The following is a 19,072-nucleotide window of genomic DNA, read 5'->3' as shown; positions in this document are numbered from 1 at the left end:
TTTCCCCACCACTCCCCCTCCAGAAGAAGACCTTCCACCCACCTCGGACCTGCTGCTCCAAGCTGAGGATGACAGCCACGGCCTGGTGGAGAATGAGAAGCTTCGTCTGGGGCTTGTCACTCTTCAGGTGGAGCTGCACCATCCTCCCCAACTCCTTGAAGGCCTCGTTGATGTCCCTCACGCGAAGACGTTCCCGGGCGTTGTTGGCCATGCGACGTTCTTTCTCCCGCTCGGCTTTCTGCTCCGGCGTCAGGTCCTCGTCGTCGTTGGCGCTGGGTTGGGGTGGGGTGGGGTTGGAGAAGAGAGATTCGAATGGCGGGGGAAGAAAACGCGGCGAAAAAAGGCGAAAAAATGGCGAAAAAACGGCGAAAAACGGTGGAAATTTGGGGGAAAAAGGAGATGAAAGCATGGAGGTCCACCATGATGTTCTTCAGGATGGTCACCAAGAAGTTCTTAAGAAGATCGTGGTGGATATCCATGGTGGACATCCATGGAGAAGGTCAATGGAGAAGGTCAAAAATTGGGTGAAAAACGGTGGAGATTTGGGGGAAAAAGGAGATGAAAGCATGGAGGTCCACCATGATGTTCTTCAGGATGGTCACCAAGAAGTTCTTAGGAAGAACATGGTGGACATCCATGGTGGACCTCCATGGAAAAGGTCCATGGAGAAGGTCAAAAATTGGGTGAAAAACGGTGAAAATTTGGGGGAAAAAGGAAATGAAATCATGGAGGTCCACCATGATGTTCTTCAGGATGGCCACCAAGAAGTTCTTAAGAAGATCGTGGTGGACATCCATGGAGAAGGTCCATGGAGAAGGTCAAAAATTGGGTGAAAAAACGGTGAAAATTTGGGGAAAAAAGGAGACGAAATCATGGAGGTCTACCATGATGTTCTCCAGGAATGTTCTCCAGGAATGTTCTCCATGGAGGTCCACCATGATGTTCTTCAGGATGGTCACCAAGAAGTTCTTAAGAAGGTGGTGGTGGACATCCATGGAGAAGGTCCATGGAGAAGGTCAAAATTTCGGTGAAAAACGATGAAAATTTGGGGGAGAACGGAGATGAAAGCATGGAGGTCCACCATGATGTTCTTCAGGATGGTCACCAAGAAGTTCTTAAGAAGGTCATGGTGGACCTCCATGGAGAAGGTCCATGGAGAAGGTCAAAAATTGGGTGAAAAACGGTGAAAATTTGGGGAAAAAAGGAGACGAAATCATGGAGGTCCACCATGATGTTCTTCAGGATGGTCACCAAGAAGTTCTTAAGAAGGTGGTGGTGGACATCCATGGTGGACCTCCATGGAGAAGGTCAAAATTTCGGTGAAAAACGGTGAAAATTTGGGGGAGAACGGAGACGAAAACATGGAGGTCCACCATGATGTTCTCCAGGATGGTCACCAAGAAGTTCTTAAGAAGATGGTGGTGGATATCCATGGTGGACCTCCATGGAGAAGGTCAAAAATTGGGTGAAAAACGGTGAAAATTTGGGGGAAAAAGGAGACGAAAGAATGGAGGTCTACCATGAAGTTCTCCAGATGTTCACCATGATTGTTCTCCATGGAGGTCCACCAAGAAGTTCTTAAGAAGATCATGGTGGACATCCATGGAGAAGGTCCATGGAGAAGGTCAAAAATTGGGTGAAAAACGGTGAAAATTTGGGGAAAAAAGGAGACGAAAGCATGGAGGTCCACCATGATGTCCACCAGGAATGTTCTCCATGGAGGTCCACCATGATGTTCTTCAGGATGGTCACCAAGAAGTTCTTAAGAAGATCATGGTGGACATCCATGGAGAAGGTCAAAAATTGGGTGAAAAACAGTGGAGATTTGAGGGGAAAAAAGGAGATGAAAGCATGGAGGTCCACCATGAAGTTCTCCAGATGTTCACCATGATTGTTCTCCATGGAGGTCCACCAAGAAGTTCTTAAGAAGGTCGTGGTGGACATCCATGGAGAAGGTCAAAAATTGGGTGAAAAACAGTGAAAATTTGGGGGAAAAAGGAGATGAAAGCATGGAGGTCCACCATGATGTTCTTCAGGATGGTCACCAAGAAGTTCTTAAGAAGATCGTGGTGGACATCCATGGTGGACCTCCATGGAGAAGGTCAAAAATTGGGTGAAAAACGGTGAAAATTTGGGGAAGAACGGAGATGAAAGCATGGAGGTCCACCATGATGTTCTTCAGGATGGCCACCAAGAAGTTCTTAAGAAGATCGTGGGGACATCCATGGAGAAGGTCAAAAATTGGTGTGAAAAACGGTGAAAATTTGAGGGGAAAAAGGAAATGAAATCATGGAGGTCCACCATGAAGTTCTCCAGATGTTCACCATGATTGTTCTCCATGGAGGTCCACCAAGATGTTCTCCAGGATGGTCACCAAGAAGTTCTTAAGAAGATGGTGGTGGATATCCATGGTGGACCTCCATGGAGAAGGTCAAAATTTCGGTGAAAAACGGTGGAGATTTGAGGGGAAAAAGGAGATGAAAGAATGGAGGTCCACCATGAAGTTCTCCAGATGTTCTCCATGATGTTCTCCATGATGTCCACCATGGATGTCCACCATGGAAGTTCTCCAGATGTTCTCCATGGATGTCCACCATGGAAGTTCTCCAGGAGGTTCCTGGTGAAGTTCTCCATGGGATTGGTGGTGGCCACCATGGAGAAGATCCTGGAGAACTTCATGGTGGACATCCATGGAGAACATCTGGAGAACTTCCTGTGGACCTCCATGGTTTTGTCTCCATTTTGAACCAAATTTTTGCTGTTTTGACCCAAATATTTGACCTTCTCCATGGACCTTCTCCACGGAGCTCCACCATAAAGTTCTCCATGAAGTCCACCATGGAGGTCCACCAGGAAAATCTCGAGAACTTCATGGTGGACCTCCATGGAGAAGGTCAAAAATTGGGTAAAAAATAGCGACAAAACCATGGAGGTCCACCATGAAGTTCTCCAGATGTTCCTGGTGGACCTCCACGGTTTCTTCTCCACGGTCAACCCCGCTCATGTCCCATCGAGAAGAAGACATCCCACCGCTTTGGTCCCCACCCCGTTACCTAGATCTCGACCTAGTTATGGCCTTGATGTCCTTCTTCTCCTCGTCCTCCAGCTTCTTCTTGTCCTCCTTGACCTCCTGGAGGTTCTCGTCGCCTTCGTCCTCCGACTTCATCTCGGAGCTTCCTGACGAGACCCCGGTGGCCGCTCCTGGAGAAGACAACCCAGATCCACCATCAGCATCTCCAGAACTTTGTGGTGGACCTTCTCCGAGGTTCCTCGCCTCATCAGGAGGTCTTCTCCAGCTCCAAAAGCCACCAAATTTTGGCCACGGAACCTCGAGGTCCATAAGTTTCTATCTCCAAGGTTGGTCCCACCTAAGATCAACCAGCTCCAAGTTCTCTTGGTGGACCTCCTCCGAGGTTCTCCAAGCTCCTCCACCCACCCAGAAGCTCCAAAAGCCACCAAATTTTGGCCATGGAACCTCGAGGTCCTTAAGTTTCTATCTCCACGGTTGGTCCCACCTAAGATCAACCAGCTCCAAGTTCTCTTGGTGGACCTCCTCTGAGGTTCTCCAAGCTCTTCCACCCACCCAGAAGCTCCAAAATCCACCAAATTTTGGCCATGGAACCTCGAGGTCCTTAAGTTTCTATCTCCAAGGTTGGTCCCACCTAAGATCAACCAGCTCCAAGTTCTCTTGGTGGACCTCCTCCGAAGTTCTCCAAGCTCCTCCACCCACCCGGAAGCTCCGAAACGCACCAAATTTTCAGGGTGGATTCCGAAGCTCCATAATTTTCTTTTTGACCCAAAAAACCCCCAAAAAACCCTAAAACCCCCCCAAAAATTTGATGGTGGCTGAAGATCTGAAGAACTTCTTCTCGGTTCCTCACCTCTGTAGGGGTCCTGGTGGAGCTCCGGGGAGGCGGCCGAGGGCAACGGAAGCGCCGGCACCGGGATTTGGTTGGGGAGGAGAGGGTGAGAAGAACGGACGGCGGAATCGGCGGCGTCGCGGTGAGCGGCCAAAGGTGGGGCAGGAGGGACGTGGCGGTGGGAAATCTGCAGGAGAAAACAAAAAAAAAAATTCCCGAAATTTTCCCAAAATTTTCCCGGAATTTTGGGAATTCTCAAAGTTTCAAATCGCAAAAAAAAAAAAAAAAAAAAAAAAAAAATGGGGAAAATGGGTGAAAATTGGAGATTTTTAGGATTGAAAAATGGTGAAATTTTAGAATTTGAAAATTGAAAAAATTTGGAATTTTGAAATGGTAAAAATTGGAAATTTTGAAATGTAAAAATTTTCAAATTGTCAAATCTCAAAATCGTAAAAAATTCCAAAAGGCCAAAAATTTGAAATTTAAAAAAATCCCGAAAATTCCAAATTTTAAAAGCCCAAAATCCCAGAAATCTCAAAATTTCAAAATCCCGAAATTTTAGAAATTTGAAATTTCAAAATCCTAAAATTCCAAAATCCCAAAAATCCAAAATTCCAAAATTTAAAAATCCCAAAAATCCCAAAATCCCAAAAATCCAAAAATCCAAAATCCCAAAAATCCCAAAATTCCAAAATTCAAAAATCCCCAAAGTTTTTTTAAAAAAACACCCAAAAATCATCATAAAATTGTCCAATTTTGTCCAAAAACCCCAAATTTTTGGGGGAAAAAAATCCCAAAATTTGAGATTTTCACCCCAAAATCCCAAATTTTAAACCCCAAAATTTGGGGACAAAAACCCCAAATTTGGACGTAAAACTGCGAAAAATTGTCGTAAAATCGCCAAATTTTGACCTAAAATCATCAAATTTTCACCAAAAACCTCCAGATTTTTTGGGGAAAAAAACCCAAATTTGGGGTTTTTCACCCCAAAATCCCACGTCCCCCAAAAACCCCAAATTTGGGGAGAAAAACCCCAAAAATCGTCGTAAAATCGACAAATTTTGACCTAAAATCATCAAATTTTCGCCTAAAAACGCCAAATTTTTTTTTTGCAAAAAACCCAAATTTGGGTTTTTTCACCCCAAAATCTCCAATCCTAAATCCCAAATTTTGGGGGGAAAAGTCCCAAAATTCTGCTGAGAAACGGCCAAAAAACGCCCAAAAATTGTCAAATTTTGTCGTAAAATTGTCAAATTTTGTCGTAAAATCGTCAAATTTTCGCCTAAAAACGCCAAATTTTTTTTTGCAAAAACCCCAAATTCGGGTTTTTTCACCCCAAAATCCCCAATCCTAAATCCCAAATTTTGGGAAAAAAAAGTCCCAAAATTCTGCTGAGAAACGGCCAAAAAACGCCCAAAAATTGTCAAATTTTGTCGTAAAATCGTCAAATTTTGTCGTAAAATTGTCAAATTTTCACCTAAAAACGCCAAATTTTTTTTTGCAAAAACCCCAAATTTGGGGTTTTTCACCCCAAAATCTCCAATCCTAAATCCCATATTTTGGGGAAAAATGTCCCAAAACTCTTCCAAAAAACTCCCCAAAATCATCAAATTTTGTCGTAAAACCGCCAAATTTTCACCTAAAATCGTCAAATTTTCACCTAAAAACCCCAAATTTTTTTTTGCAAAAAACCCAAATTTGGGTTTTTTCACCCCAAAACCCCCAATCCTAAATCCCAAAATTTGGGGAAAAAACTCCCAAAATTCCACTAAGAAACGCCCAAAAATCGTCGTGAAATCGCCAAATTTTGTCGTAAAACCGCCAAATTTTCACCTAAAATCATCAAATTTTCACCTAAAAACACCAGATTTTTTTTGGCAAAACCCCAAATTTGGGTTTTTCACCCCAAAATCCCCAATCCTAAATCCCAAAATTTAGGGAAAAATGTCCCAAAACTCTTCCAAAAAACTCCCCAAAATCATCAAATTTTGTCGTAAAATTACCAAATTTTCACCTAAAACCATCAAATTTTCACCTAAAAACACCAAATTTTTTTTGCAAAAACCCCAAATTTGGGGTTTTTTCACCCCAAAATCCCCAATCCTAAATCCCAACATTTCGGGAAAAAAGTCCCAAAACTCTTCCAATAAACGCCCAAAAATCGTCATAAAATCATCAAATTTTGTCTTAAAATCGCCAAATTTTCACCTAAAATCCTCAAATTTTCACCTAAAAACACCAAATTTTTTTTTGCCAAAAAACCCAAATTTGGGTTTTTTCACCCCAAAATCTCCAATCCTAAATCCCATAGTTTTAGAAAAAAAGTCCCAAAACTCTGCTTAGAAACGGCCAAAAATCATCGTAAAAATGCCAAATTTTGTCGTAAAACCCCCAAATTTTCACCTAAAATCCTCAAATTTTCACCTAAAAACCCCAAATTTTTTTTGCCAAAAACCCCAAATTTGGGTTTTTTCACCCCAAAATCTCCAATCCTAAATCCCGTATTTTTAGAAAAAAAGTCCCAAAACTCTGCTTAGAAACGCCCAAAAATCGTCGTAAAAACGCCAAATTTCGTCGTAAAACCGCCAAATTTTCACCTAAAACCATCAAATTTTCACCTAAAAACACCAAATTTTTTTTGCCAAAAACCCCAAATTTGGGTTTTTTCACCCCAAAACGCTGACCATGAGGCGGTTGGCCAAGAGGCCGGCGCCGTAGCCGGCGGCGTGGGGCTCGCCGGCGCCCACGGCGTGGTTGCGCAGGACGTGGATGGCGTCGTCCAAGCGCTCCAGGCGATCCTCGATGCGGCTCTGAGGAAAAAAAAAACCAAAATTTTGGGGTAAATTTGGGCGTTTTTGGGTTTTTTGGGTTTTTTGTGATTTTTGGGGATTTTTTTGGGGTTTTTTTTGGGGGTAATATTGGAATTTTTTGGGATTTTTTGGGTTTTTTTGGGGTTTTTTAATGGGATTTTTGAGGGTTTTTTGGGTCATCTTTGGGTCAATTTTTGGGTCAAATTTTGGGATTTTTGGGTCAATTTTCGGGGTTATTTTGGGTCATTTTTGGGTCAATTTTGGGGATTTTTGGGTCTATTTTAGGGGTTTTTTTTGGGTTATTTTTGGGGTTTTTTGGGGGTTTTTTGGTGGATTTTTTGGGTTTTTTTTTTCCCCAGGCGATCCTCGATGCGGCTCTGAGGGAAAAAAAGCCCAAATTTTGGGGTAAATTTGGGCGTTTTTGGGTTTTTTGGGGTTTTTGGGGTTTTTTGAGGATTTTTTGGGGGTAATATTGGGATTTTTGGGGATTTTTTGGGGTTTTTTTGGGGTTTTTTAATGGGATTTTTGAGGGTTTTTTGGGTCATCTTTGGGTCAATTTTTGGGTCAAATTTTGGGATTTTTGGGTCAATTTTCGGGGTTATTTTGGGTCATTTTTGGGTCAATTTTGGGGATTTTTGGGTCTATTTTAGGGGGTTTTTTGGGTTAATTTTGGGGTTTTTTGGGGTTTTTTGGTGGATTTTTGGGGTGTTTTTTTTCCCCCAGGCGATCCTCGATGCGGCTCTGAGGGGAAAAAAAACCCAAATTTTGGGGTAAATTTGGGGGTTTTTGGGTTTTTTGGGTTTTTGGGGGATTTTTAGGGGATTTTTGAGGATTTTTTGGGGGGTTTTTGGGGTTTTTTTGGGTTTTTTGGGGGTTTTTTAATGGGATTTTTGGGGGTTTATTGGGTCATCTTTGGGTCAATTTTTGGGAAATTTTTTTGGGTCAATTTTTGGGATTTTTGGGTCATTTTTTGGGGTTATTTTGGGGCATTTTTGGGTCAATTTTGGGGATTTTTGTGTCTATTTTAGGGGTTTTTTTGGTTATTTTTGGGATTTTTTTGGGGGTTTTTTGGTGGATTTTTTGGGGTTTTTTTTCCCCCAGGCGATCCTCGATGCGGCTCTGAGGGGAAAAAAAACCCAAATTTTGGGGTAAATTTGGGGGTTTTTGGGTTTTTTGGGTTTTTTGTGATTTTTGGGGATTTTTTGGGGGTAATATTGGGATTTTTGGGGATTTTTTGGGGGTTTTTTGGGGTTTTTTAATGGAATTTTTGAGGGTTTTTTTGGGTCATCTTTGGGTCAATTTTGGGGATTTTTGGGTCAATTTTGGGGATTTTTGGGTCTATTTTAGGGGTTTTTTTTGGGTTATTTTTGGGATTTTTTGGGGGTTTTTTTGGAGTTTTTTTTGGATTTTTGGGTTTTTTTTTTTAGGGGATTTTTGAGGATTTTTTGGGGGTAATATTGGGATTTTTGGGGATTTTTGGGGGTTTTTTGGGGTTTTTTTGAGGATTTTTTTGGGGGTTTTTTGGGTCATCTTTGGGTCAATTTTTGGGATTTTTGGGTCAATTTTTGGGGTTATTTTGGGTCATTTTTGGGTCATTTTTGGGTTAATTTTGGTGTAATTTTTTGGGATTTTCGGGTCTATTTTTGGGGGTTTTTTTTGGGTTATTTTTGGGATTTTTTGGGGTTTTTTTGGAGTTTTTTTTTGGATTTTTGGGGTTTTTTTGGGGGATTTTTTGGGGTTTTTTGGGGTTTTTTTGAGGATTTTTGGGAATTTTTTGGGTTTATTTGGGGTTTTTTAATGGAATTTTTGAGGGTTTTTGGGGTTTTTTTGGGTCATCTTTGGGTCAATTTTGGGAAATTTTTTTGGATCAATTTTTAGAATTTTTGGGTCAATTTTTGGGGTTATTTTGGGTCATTTTTGGGTCAATTTTGGGGATTTTCGGGTCTATTTTAGGGGGTTTTTTTGGGTTATTTTTGGGATTTTTAGGGGTTTTTTTTGGGTTATTTTTGGGGTTTTTTGGGGGTTTTTTTGGAGGTTTTTTTTGGATTTTTGGGGTTTTTTTTTAGGGGATTTTTGAGGATTTTTTGGGGGTAATATTGGGATTTTTGGGGATTTTTTTGGGGAATTTTTTGGGGTTTTTTCAGGATTTTTTGGGGGTTTTTTGGGTCATCTTTGGGTCAATTTTTGGGAAATTTTTTTGGTGAATTTTTGGGATTTTTGGGTCAATTTTTGGGGTTATTTTGGGTCATTTTTGGGTCAATTTTGGGTTAATTTTGGTGTAATTTTTTGGGATTTTCGGGTCTATTTTTGGGGGTTTTTTGGGTTATTTTTGGGATTTTTGGGTTTTTTTTTTGGAGTTTTTTTTGGATTTTTGGGGTTTTTTTTAGGGGATTTTTGAGGATTTTTTGGGGGTAATATTGGGATTTTTGGGGATTTTTTGGGGTTTTTTTTGGGTTTTTTTGAGGGTTTTTGGGGGTTTTTTGGGTCATCTTTGGGTCAATTTTGGGAAATTTTTTGGGTCAATTTTTGGGTCATTTTTGGGTGAATTTTTGGGATTTTTGGCGTCATTTTTGTGTTTTTTTGGTTAATTTTTGGGTCAATTTTTGGGATTTTTGTGGGGTTTTTTTCGAGATTTTTTAGATTTTTTTTGGGGTTATTTTTGGGGCAATTTTGGGATTTTTTTGGGTCATTTTTGGGTCATTTTTGGGGTTTTTTTGGGTAATCTTTGTGTCAATTTTTGGGATATTTTTGGGTCAATTTTGGGGATTTTTTGGGGTCACTTTTGGGGGATTTTGGGTTTTTTTAAGGGATTTTTTGGGGTAATTTTGGGGACTTTTTGGGACTTTTTGGTGGGATTTTTGGGGTTTTTTTTGAGGTAATTTTGGGGTTTTTTTGGGTCATTTTTGGGTCAATTTTTGGAATTTTTTTGGGTCATTTTTGGGTCAATTTTTGGATTTTTTTTGGGTAATTTTTGGGTTAATTTTTGGGGATTTTTGGGGGTTTTTTAGGGATTTTTTGGGGTTTTTAGGGTGAATTATTTGGGATTTTTGGGGTTTTTTTTTTTGAAGATTTTTGGGATTATTTTGGGGATTTTTGGGATTTTTTTGGAGTTTTTTTGAGTTTTTTTTTTTAATTTTTTGGGGTTTTTTGTAGGATTTTTGGGGTCAATTTTTGGTATTTTTGGGTCAATTTTTGGGGTCAATTTTGGAGATTTTTGGGTCAATTTTTGAGTCATTTTTGGGATTTTTTTTGGGTCATTTTTGGGTCAATTTTTGGGATTTTTGGGTCATTTTTGGGGTTCATTTGCAGCTTTTGGGCTTCAGCACCAGCTGATGAAGAACTCATGAATATTAATGAGATGCAAATTAATTAATTAATCTTAATTAAGACTCACCAAGGAGTGCAAGGGCCCCTCGTAATTGGGCGACGAAGACGCTTGCCCGCCATTCCTGGCCCAAGCTGCCGTCCCTGCTAATTAATTCAGAGCAAATTAATTAATTAATTAGTTGGGTTGGTCAATTAAAAATTCAGGGTTAATTAGGGAAAAAATTCGGGGTTAATGACGCAAAAAACCGGGTGAAAAAAGACGAAAAAATGAGGGAAAAATGGGATTTTTTGGGGGAAATAAATTGAATTTTTTGGGGGGGAAAAGGGGGATTAATTAATTAAAAAATTGGGGTTAATTAAGGGAAAAATTGGGGTTAATTAAGGGAAAAAATTGGGGTTAATTAAGGGAAAAAATCGGGGAAAGAATCCTAAAAAATTTAAGGAAAAATGACCAAAAATTGGGGAAAAAAATAGAATTTTTTTGGGTAAAAAATTGAATTTTTTGGGGAAAAATGTTGGATTTTTTTTGGGGAAAAATTTTTAAATTTTTGGGGAAAAATTCTTAAAAATTTGGAAAAAAATTGAATTTTTGGGGAAAAAAATGGGGGGAAAATTCAAATTTTTTTAGGGAAAAAATCTGATTTTTTGGGAAATAAATTTTTACATTTTTGGGAAAAAATGGTGAAAATTTGGGGGGAAAATTCGATTTTTTTAGGGAAAAAATGGTGAAAAAATGGGGAAAAGTTCGTAAAAATTGGGAAAAAAATCCAAATTTTTTAGGGATAAAAAATTGGATTTATTGGGGAATAAAATCCAAATATTTTTGGGGTAAAAATGTCATAATTTGGGTGAAAAATTTCGATTTTTTGGGGGGTAAAAAATGCTAAAAAATGGGAAAAAAATTCAAATTTTTTAAGGAAAAAATATTTCATATTTTTGGGAAAAAATACCTAAAAAATTGGGGAAAAAATTCGATTTTTTTAGGGAAAAAATGGTGAAAAAATGGGAAAAAAATGCTAAAAAATGGGGGAAAAATTCAGATTTTTAGGGGGAAAAAATGGGGAAAAATCTGATTTTTTTGGGAAATAAATTTATATATTTTTGGGAAAAAATGGTGAAAATTTGGGGAAAAAATTTGGTTTTTTGGCAAAAAAAAAATTGGATTTTTTGGGGGTAAAAATACCTAAAAAATGGGGAAAAAATCGGAATTGTTTTGGGAAAAAAAATGGAATTTTTTTTGGAAAAAAATTTAAATTTTGGGGAAAAAAATTTGTAAAAAATTGGGGAAAAAAATCGTAAAAATTGGGGGAAAAATGGGGAAAAATTCAAATTATTTTGGGAAAAAATTTGTAAAAAATTGGGAAAAAATTCGATTTTTTGGGGTAAAAAAAGCTAAAAAATGGGAAAAAATACAAATTTTTGAGGGAAAAAGATAGGATTTTTTGGGTAATAAATTTTCATATTTTTGGGGGAAAAACGGTGAAAATTTGGGGGGAAAATTCGACTTTTTGGGGGTAAAAATCCTTAAAATTGGGAAAAAATTGGATTTTTTTGGGTAAAAAAAAAGGTAGAAAATGGGGAAAAAAATCCAAAAATTTTTTGGGGAAAAAATCGGATTTTTTTGGGAATAAATTTTTATAATTTTGGGGAAAAAATGGTGAAAATTTGGAGGAAAAATTGGACTTTTTGAGGTAAAAATCCTTAAAAATTGGATTTTTTTTGGGGTAAAAAAAGGTAGAAAATGGGGAAAAAAATCAAAATTTTTTGGGAAAAAAATCGGATTTTTTGGGAATAAATTTTTATAATTTTGGGGAAAAATGGTGAAAATTTGGAGGAAAAATTCAATTTTTTGGGGTAAAAATCCTTAAAAATTGGATTTTTTTGGGGTAAAAAAAAGGTAGAAAATGGGGAAAAAATCCAAAATTTTTTGGGGAAAAAATCTGTTTTTTTGGGAATAAATTTTTAAAACGGTGAAAAATTGGAGGAAAAATTCGACTTTTTGAGGGTAAAAATCCTTAAAAATTGGGAAAAAATTGGATTTTTTTGGGTAAAAAAAAGGTAGAAAATGGGGAAAAATCCAAAATTTTTTTGGGGGAAAAAATCTGGTTTTTTGGAATAAATTTTTAAAAAGGTGAAAAATTGGAGGAAAAATTCGACTTTTTGGGGGTAAAAATCCTTAAAAATTGGGAAACAATTGGATTTTTTTGGGTAAAAAAAAAGCTAGAAAATGGGGAAAAAAATCCAAAATTTTTTGGGGAAAAAATCTGGTTTTTTGGGAATAAATTTTTATAATTTTGGGGAAAAAATGGTGAAAATTTGGAGGAAAAATTCAATTTTTTTGGGGTAAAAATCCTTAAAATTGGATTTTTTGGGTGAAAAAAAAGCTAGAAAACGGGGAAAAAATCCAAAATTTTTTGGGGAAAAAATAGGATTTTTTTGGGAATAAATTTTCATATATTTGGGGAAAAAACGGTGAAAATTTAGAGGAAAAATTCCATTTTTTACCGAAAAAAATTCCATTTATTCGCTTCAAAACCCCTTAAAAAAACCCAAAAAAACTCGGATTTTTTCGGGGTAAAAAACGGCAATTTCGGGAAAATTTCGGAGCAGATTTTGGGATGAGAATTCCCGAGGAATTTTGGGGTGAAATTTGGGGATTTTGGGGTTTTTTTACCTGCGAGCGACGGCGGCGAGGCCACGGGAGTGGAAGGGTTGGAGGGGAAGCTGCTGTTGGTGTGATCTGGGGAATAAATCTTGCATCGCGCCGCAATTAGCATATATGCAAATGAGGCCCCGCCCCTTATGCTAATGAGGGCGGCGGCCATTTTGTGGAGGGGTTTTTTTGGGGGCGGCCATTTTGTGGGGGGGGGGTTTTTTGGGGGTTTTTTGGGGATTTTTTTGGGGTTTTTTGAGGAATTTTTTGGGGGTTTTTGGGAGGATTTTTGGGGGGGAAATTTTGGGGATTTTTGGGGGGAAATTTTGGGTTTTTTGGGGGATTTTGGGGTTTTTTTGGGGGATTTTGGGGGATTTTTGGGGTTTTTGGGGTTTTTTTGGGGGATTTTTTGGGGGTTTTTTGGGGATTTTTTGGGGGTTTTTTTTGGGGGTTTTTTTGGGGGATTTTTTTTGGGGAATTTTTGGGGGGAATTTTTGGGGGTTCTTGGGGGGAAATTTTGGGGATTTTTGGGGGATTTTTGGGGGTTTTTTGGGGATTTTTTGGAGATTTTTTTTTATTTTTGGGGGATTTTTTGGGGGAATTTTTTGGAATTTTTGGGGGGTTTTTGGGAGAATTTTTGGGGGATTTTGGGGTTTTTTAGGGATTTTTTTGGGATTTTTTTGAGATTTTTTTTTTATTTTTGGGGAATTTTTTTGAGGAATTTTTTGGGGGGTTTTTGGGAGAAAATTTTGGGGATTTTTGGGGGGAAATTTTGGGGATTTTTGGGGAATTTTGGGGATTTTATGGGGGATTTTTTGGGACTTTTTGGAGATTTTTTTTATTTTTGGGGGATCTTTTTGGGAATTTTTTTGGGGAATTTTGGGGGGTTTTTGGGAGAAAATTTTGGGGATTTTTGGGGTTTTTTGGGGATTTTTTTGGGATTTTTTTTGAGATTTTTTTTATTATTGGGGGATTTTTTGGGAATTTTTTGGGGGAATTTTTGGGGGATTTTTGGGGGGAAATTTTGGGGATTTTTGGGGGTTTTTTTGGGGATTTTTTTGGTGATTTTTTTGAGATTTTTTTTTTTATTTTTGGGGGATTTTTTTGGGGAATTTTTTGGAATTTTTTGGGGGTTTTGGGAGAATTTTTGGGGGGAAATTTTGGGTTTTTTGGGGATTTTTTTGTGATTTCTTTGAGGTTTTTTTTTTATTTTTGGGGGATTTTTTTGGGGAATTTTTTGGAATTTTTTGGGAGAATTTTTTTGGGGGTTTTGGGGGGAAATTTTGGGGGTTTTGGGGTTTTTGGGGTTTTTTGGGGATTTTTTGGTGATTTCTTTGAGATTTTTTTTATTTTTGGGGGATATTTTGGGGATTTTTTGGGGGTTTTTTGGGGGTTTTTGGGAGAATTTTTGGGGGATTTTTGGGGATTTTTGGGGGATTTTTGGGGTTTTTTGGGGGATTTTTTGGAGATTTTTTTTAATTTTTGGGGGATTTTTTGGGGGAATTTTTTGGGGAATTTTTTGGGGGTTTTTGGGAGAATTTTTGGGAGAATTTTTGGGAGAAAATTTTGGGTTTTTTGGGGGATTTTTGGGGGATTTTGGGGTTTTTTGGGGATTTTTTTGGTGATTTCTTTGAGATTTTTTTTATTTTGGGGGATATTTTTGGGGATTTTTTTGGGGGTTTTTTGGGGGTTTTTGGGAGAATTTTTGGGGGAAATTTTGGGGATTTTTGGGGGGAAATTTTGGGGATTTTGGGGGTTTTTTGGGGTTTTTTGGGGGTTTTTTGGGATTTTTTGGAGATTTTTTTTTTATTTTTGGGGGATTTTTTTGGGGAATTTTTTGGAATTTTTTGGGGGATTTTTGGGGGATTTTTGGGGGAAATTTGGGGATTTTTGGGGTTTTTTTGGGGGATTTTTTGGAGATTTTTTTTTAATTTTTGGGAGAATTTTTGGGGGAAATTTTGGGGATTTTTGGGGGAATTTTTTGGGGTTTTTGGGGGGAAATTTTGGGGATTTTTTGGGGGTTTTTGGGAGAATTTTTTTGGGGATTTTTTAGGGTTTTTGGGGGAATTTTGGGGATTTTTGGGGGGAAATTTTGGGGATTTTTGGGGGAAATTTGGGGATTTTGGGGGATTTTTGGGGCATTTTTTGGGATTTTTTTTGGGGATTTTTTTTTATTTTTTGGGGATTTTTTTGGGAATTTTTTGGGAGAAAATTTTGGGGATTTTTGGGGGGAAATTTTGGGGATTTTTGGGGGATTTTTGGGGTTTTTTTTGGGATTTTTTTGGTGATTTCTTTGAGTTTTTTTATTTTTGGGGATTTTTTTGGGGAATTTTTTTTGGGAATTTTTTGGGGTTTTTGGGAGAATTTTTTGGTGGATTTTTTGGGATTTTGGGGATTTTTGGGATTTTTTTGAGATTTTTTTTTTATTTTTGGGGGATTTTTTTGGGGATTTTTTGAGGAATTTTTTTGGGGGATTTTGGGGGATTTTGGGGATTTTGGGGCTTTTTTGGGGTTTTTTGGGATTTTTTGAGATTTTTTTTATATGAGATTTTTTGTATAATTTGGGGAATTTTTGGGGAACTTTTTGGGGAATTTTGGGGATTTTTGGGAGATTTTTGGGGATTTTTGGGAATTTTTGGGTTTTTTTGGGGTTTTTTTGGTGATTTTCTTTGAGGTTTTCTTTGAGGTTTTTTTTTTTTTTTGGGGATTTTTTGGGATTTTTTGGGGGTTTTTGAGAAAAATTTGGGATTTTTTTGGGATTTTTTTGGGATTTTTTTAGGGGATTTTTGGGGATTTTTTGGCGGTTTTTGGGAATTTTTGGGGATTTTTTAGGGATTTTTTTGGGGGGTTTTTGGGTGAAAATTTGAGGAATTTTGGGAGAAAATTTTGGAAATTTTTTGAGAATTTTTGGGGGAATTTCTTTTTTTTTGGGGATTTTTTTGGGGATTTTTATGGGAATTTTTTGGGTTTTGGTATTGTTTTTGTTTTTGAGATTTTTTTTGAATGATGATTTTTGGGGAAATTTTTTGGGATTTTTTGGTATTTTTTTGGCGGAAAATTTTGGGAAATTTTTGGTGTTTTGGGATTTTTTTTGCGATAAAAAATTGGGAATTTTTGGGAATTTTACTGGATTTTTTGGGGATTTTATGGAATTTTTCACGATTTTTTTTTTTTAATTTTTTTTTGGGGCATATTTTGGCAATTTTTCGGGATTAAAAAAATTTAGGGAATTTTCTTACAGAGGCCAAAGCTTTGCCCAACGCGTCTCCGGTCTGGGAACTTCCGGCGGCTCCGCGCGGGGCTGGAAAAGAGAAAAAAAATCCAAAATTTTGGGTGAAAATTCCGAAATTTGGGGAAAATGCGGGAATTGGGGGAAAAATCCGGGAATTTGGGCAAAAAATTTGGGGATTTTTGGCGGAAATGCCAAGATTTTAGGGGAAAAATTTGAATTTTTTGGGGGAAAAAAATCCAAATTTTGGGGGAAAATTCGAATTCTTAAAGGAATTTTTTGGGGTTTTTTGGGAATTTTTGGCAATTTTTTCCTGGATTTTTTTGTGATTTTTCCTGGAATTTTGGGGAATTTTTTGGGAATTTTTCCCCTTAAATTCCTGACCTTTTTTTTTTTTTTTCAATTTTTCCAGGATTTTTTGGGGAATTTTTCCGGGAATTTTTCCGGGAATTTTTTGGGGAATTTTTCCTGGAATTTTTCCTGGAATTTTCCCTCATTTTTCCCCCTTAAAATCCACATTTTTTCGCATTTTTTGCCCCAGTTTTTTCCCTTTTTCTCGGGAATTTTAAGGAATTTTTCCACACTTTTTTTTTCAATTTTTCCATGAAAATTTTGGGGAATTTTTGGGCAATTTTTTGGAGTTTTTTTGGGGTATTTTTGGGAATTTTTTTCCGGATTTTTTTGGGGATTTTGGGGGGAATTTTGGAGATTTTTTGGGGAATATTTGTGGATTTTTTTCCGGATTTTTTTCCGGATTTTTTTGGGGAATTTTTGGGATTTTTTTTTCAGGAATTTTTTGGGAATTTTTTAGGAATATTTTGGGATTTTTTAGGGAATTTTTCGGGATTTTTTTGTGATTTTTCCTGGAATTTTGGGGAATTTTTTGGGGAATATTTCCCCTTAAATTCCTGATTTTTTTTTTTTCAATTTTTCCTGGATTTTTTGGGGAATTTTTCCTGGGAATTTTTTCCTCATTTTCCCTCATTTTTCCCTTAAAATCCCCATTTTTTCGCATTTTTCACCCCAGTTTTTTTCCCTTTTTCTCTGGAATTTTTCCACACTTTTTTTTTTTCAATTTTCCCATGAAAATTTAGGGGAATTTTTTGGGGCATTTTTGGGAATATTTTTCCGGAATTTTTTGGAGATTTTTGGGGGTATTTTTTGGGATTTTTTGGGGAATATTTGTGGATTTTTTTTCTGGATATTTTGGAATTTTTTGGGGGGAATTTTTCGGGAATTTTTCCTGGAACTTTGGTGAATTTTTGGGATTTTTGGGGGAATTTTTGGGATTTCTTTCAGGACTTTTTTGGGAATTTTTAAGGGAATTTTGGGGAATTTTTTGGGAATATTTCCCTTAAATTCCTGATTTTTTTTTTTTTCAATTTTTCCAGAATTTTTTGGGTAATTTTTCCTGGAATTTTCCCTCATTTTCCCCCTTAAAATCCACATTTTTTCGCATTTTTCACCCCAGTTTTTTTCCCTTTTTCTCTGGAATTTTAAGGAATTTTTCCACATTTTTTTTTCAATTTTTCCATGAAAATTTTGGGGAATTTTTGGGCAATTTTTTGGAGTTTTTTTGGGGCATTTTTGGGAATTTTTTTCCGGATTTTTTTGGGGATTTTGGGGGGAATTTTTGGAGATTTTTTGGGGAATATTTGTGGATTTTTTTCCGGATTTTTTTGGGGAATTTTTGGGATTTTTTTTTCAGGAATTTTTTGGGATTTTTTTTCAGGAATTTTTTGGGATTTTTTTTGTGATTTTTTCCTGGATTTTTTTGGTGATTTTTCCTGGAATTTTGGGGAAATTTTTGGGAATTTTTCCCCTTAAATTCCTCTTTTTTTTTTTTTTTTTTCAATTTTTCCAGAATTTTTGGGGAATTTTTGGGGAATTTTTCCCCTTAAATTCCTGATTTTTTTTTTTTTTTTTTCCTTTCCAATTTTTCCAGGATTTTTTGGGGAATTTTTGGGGAATTTTTCCTGGAATTTTTTCCTCATTTTCCCCCTTAAAATCCCCATTTTTTCCCATTTCCCCCCCCAGTTTTTCCCTTTTTTCTCAGGAATTTGAAGGAATTTTCCCACGCTTTTTTTTTTCAATTTTTCCGTGAAAATTCGGGAATTTTTTTTGGGAATTTTTGGGGAATTTTGGGACTCACCCAGCAGGGGCTCGGCGCCGTTGGCCGGGGGGGTGCAGGAGGAGCCGAAGGCGTTGGAGCGGTGGAAGGACGACATCGGCGGCAGCGCCGAGCTCAGCTCGGCCGACGAGTGCGACGGGTAGGGCTGCAAAAACGGGCAGAAAAACGGGGATTTTGGTTAAAAAAGAAAAAAAGAAAAAATTGGTCAAAATTTGGTGAAAATCGGGTGAAAATCGGGTGAAAAACGGGTGAAAAATGGGCGAAAAACGGGGAAAAAATGGAATTTTTCGGGGAAAAAATGGAATTTTGCGGAGACAAAATGGCGGAAAATTGGGGGGAAAATTGAATTTTTGGAGGGAAAAATGGGGAAAAAATGGGGAAAAATGGGGGAAAAAAAATGGAGGAAAATTGAGAAAAATGGGGGGAAATTGGGGAAATTTGGGGGAAAATTGGGGAAAAATTGAGCAAAAAATGACAAAAATGGGGGAAAAAAGGGGAAAAAATGAGGCAAAAATTCGAATTTTTGAAGGGAAAAATTGGGGAAAATTTGGGGGAAAATGGGGAAAAAATTGGAAAAACATGGGGGAAAAATGGGGGAAAAATCGAATTTTTGAAGGGAAAATTGGAGGGAAAATGGGGGAAAAATGGGGAAAAAAATGGAGGAAAATTGAGAAAAAAATGGGGGAAAATTGGGGAGATTTGGGGAAAAATTGAGCAAAAAATGAGGCAAAAATTCGAATTTTTGAAGGAAAAATTGGGGAAAATTTGGGGAAAATGGGGAAAAAATTGGAGAAAAAAAGGGGGAAAAATGGGGGAAAATTGGGGGAAAAATCGAATTTTGAAGGGAAAAATGGGAAAAAAATGGGAAAATTGAGAAAAAAATGGGGAAAAATTGGAGAAAATTGAATTTTTGAAGGGAAAAATGGAAAAAATGGGGAAAATTGGGGGAAATTGAGGAAAATTGGGGGAAAAATGGGAAAAAAAATGGAGGAAAATTGAGAAAAAAATGGGGAAAAATTGGGGAAAAATTGGGGAAAAATTGAGCAAAAAATGACAAAAATG

At 37.2% G+C, this 19,072-nt stretch overlaps 1 protein-coding gene across 1 annotated transcript in view; it reads right to left on the bottom strand.

Moving 5' to 3' along the window:
* TCF4 (transcription factor 4) overlaps positions 1 to 19,072 on the bottom strand; it is a 96,479-nt gene that overhangs the window by 843 nt on the left and 76,564 nt on the right. The window contains exons 11-18 of the mRNA XM_077790186.1: positions 18,032 to 18,155; positions 15,890 to 15,951; positions 12,672 to 12,750; positions 10,065 to 10,141; positions 6,545 to 6,670; positions 3,882 to 4,047; positions 3,054 to 3,201; positions 10 to 272 (exon numbers count right to left, since the gene is read on the bottom strand). Coding sequence (XP_077646312.1) covers positions 10 to 272; positions 3,054 to 3,201; positions 3,882 to 4,047; positions 6,545 to 6,670; positions 10,065 to 10,141; positions 12,672 to 12,750; positions 15,890 to 15,951; positions 18,032 to 18,155 — 1,045 coding nt within the window. The remainder of the gene's footprint in view (positions 1 to 9; positions 273 to 3,053; positions 3,202 to 3,881; positions 4,048 to 6,544; positions 6,671 to 10,064; positions 10,142 to 12,671; positions 12,751 to 15,889; positions 15,952 to 18,031; positions 18,156 to 19,072) is intronic.

This window comes from Lonchura striata, chromosome Z, assembly GCF_046129695.1.
Source record: "Lonchura striata isolate bLonStr1 chromosome Z, bLonStr1.mat, whole genome shotgun sequence".
Taxonomy (NCBI): Eukaryota; Metazoa; Chordata; class Aves; order Passeriformes; family Estrildidae; genus Lonchura; species Lonchura striata.
This window is presented reverse-complemented; position numbering and strand designations above follow the sequence as displayed.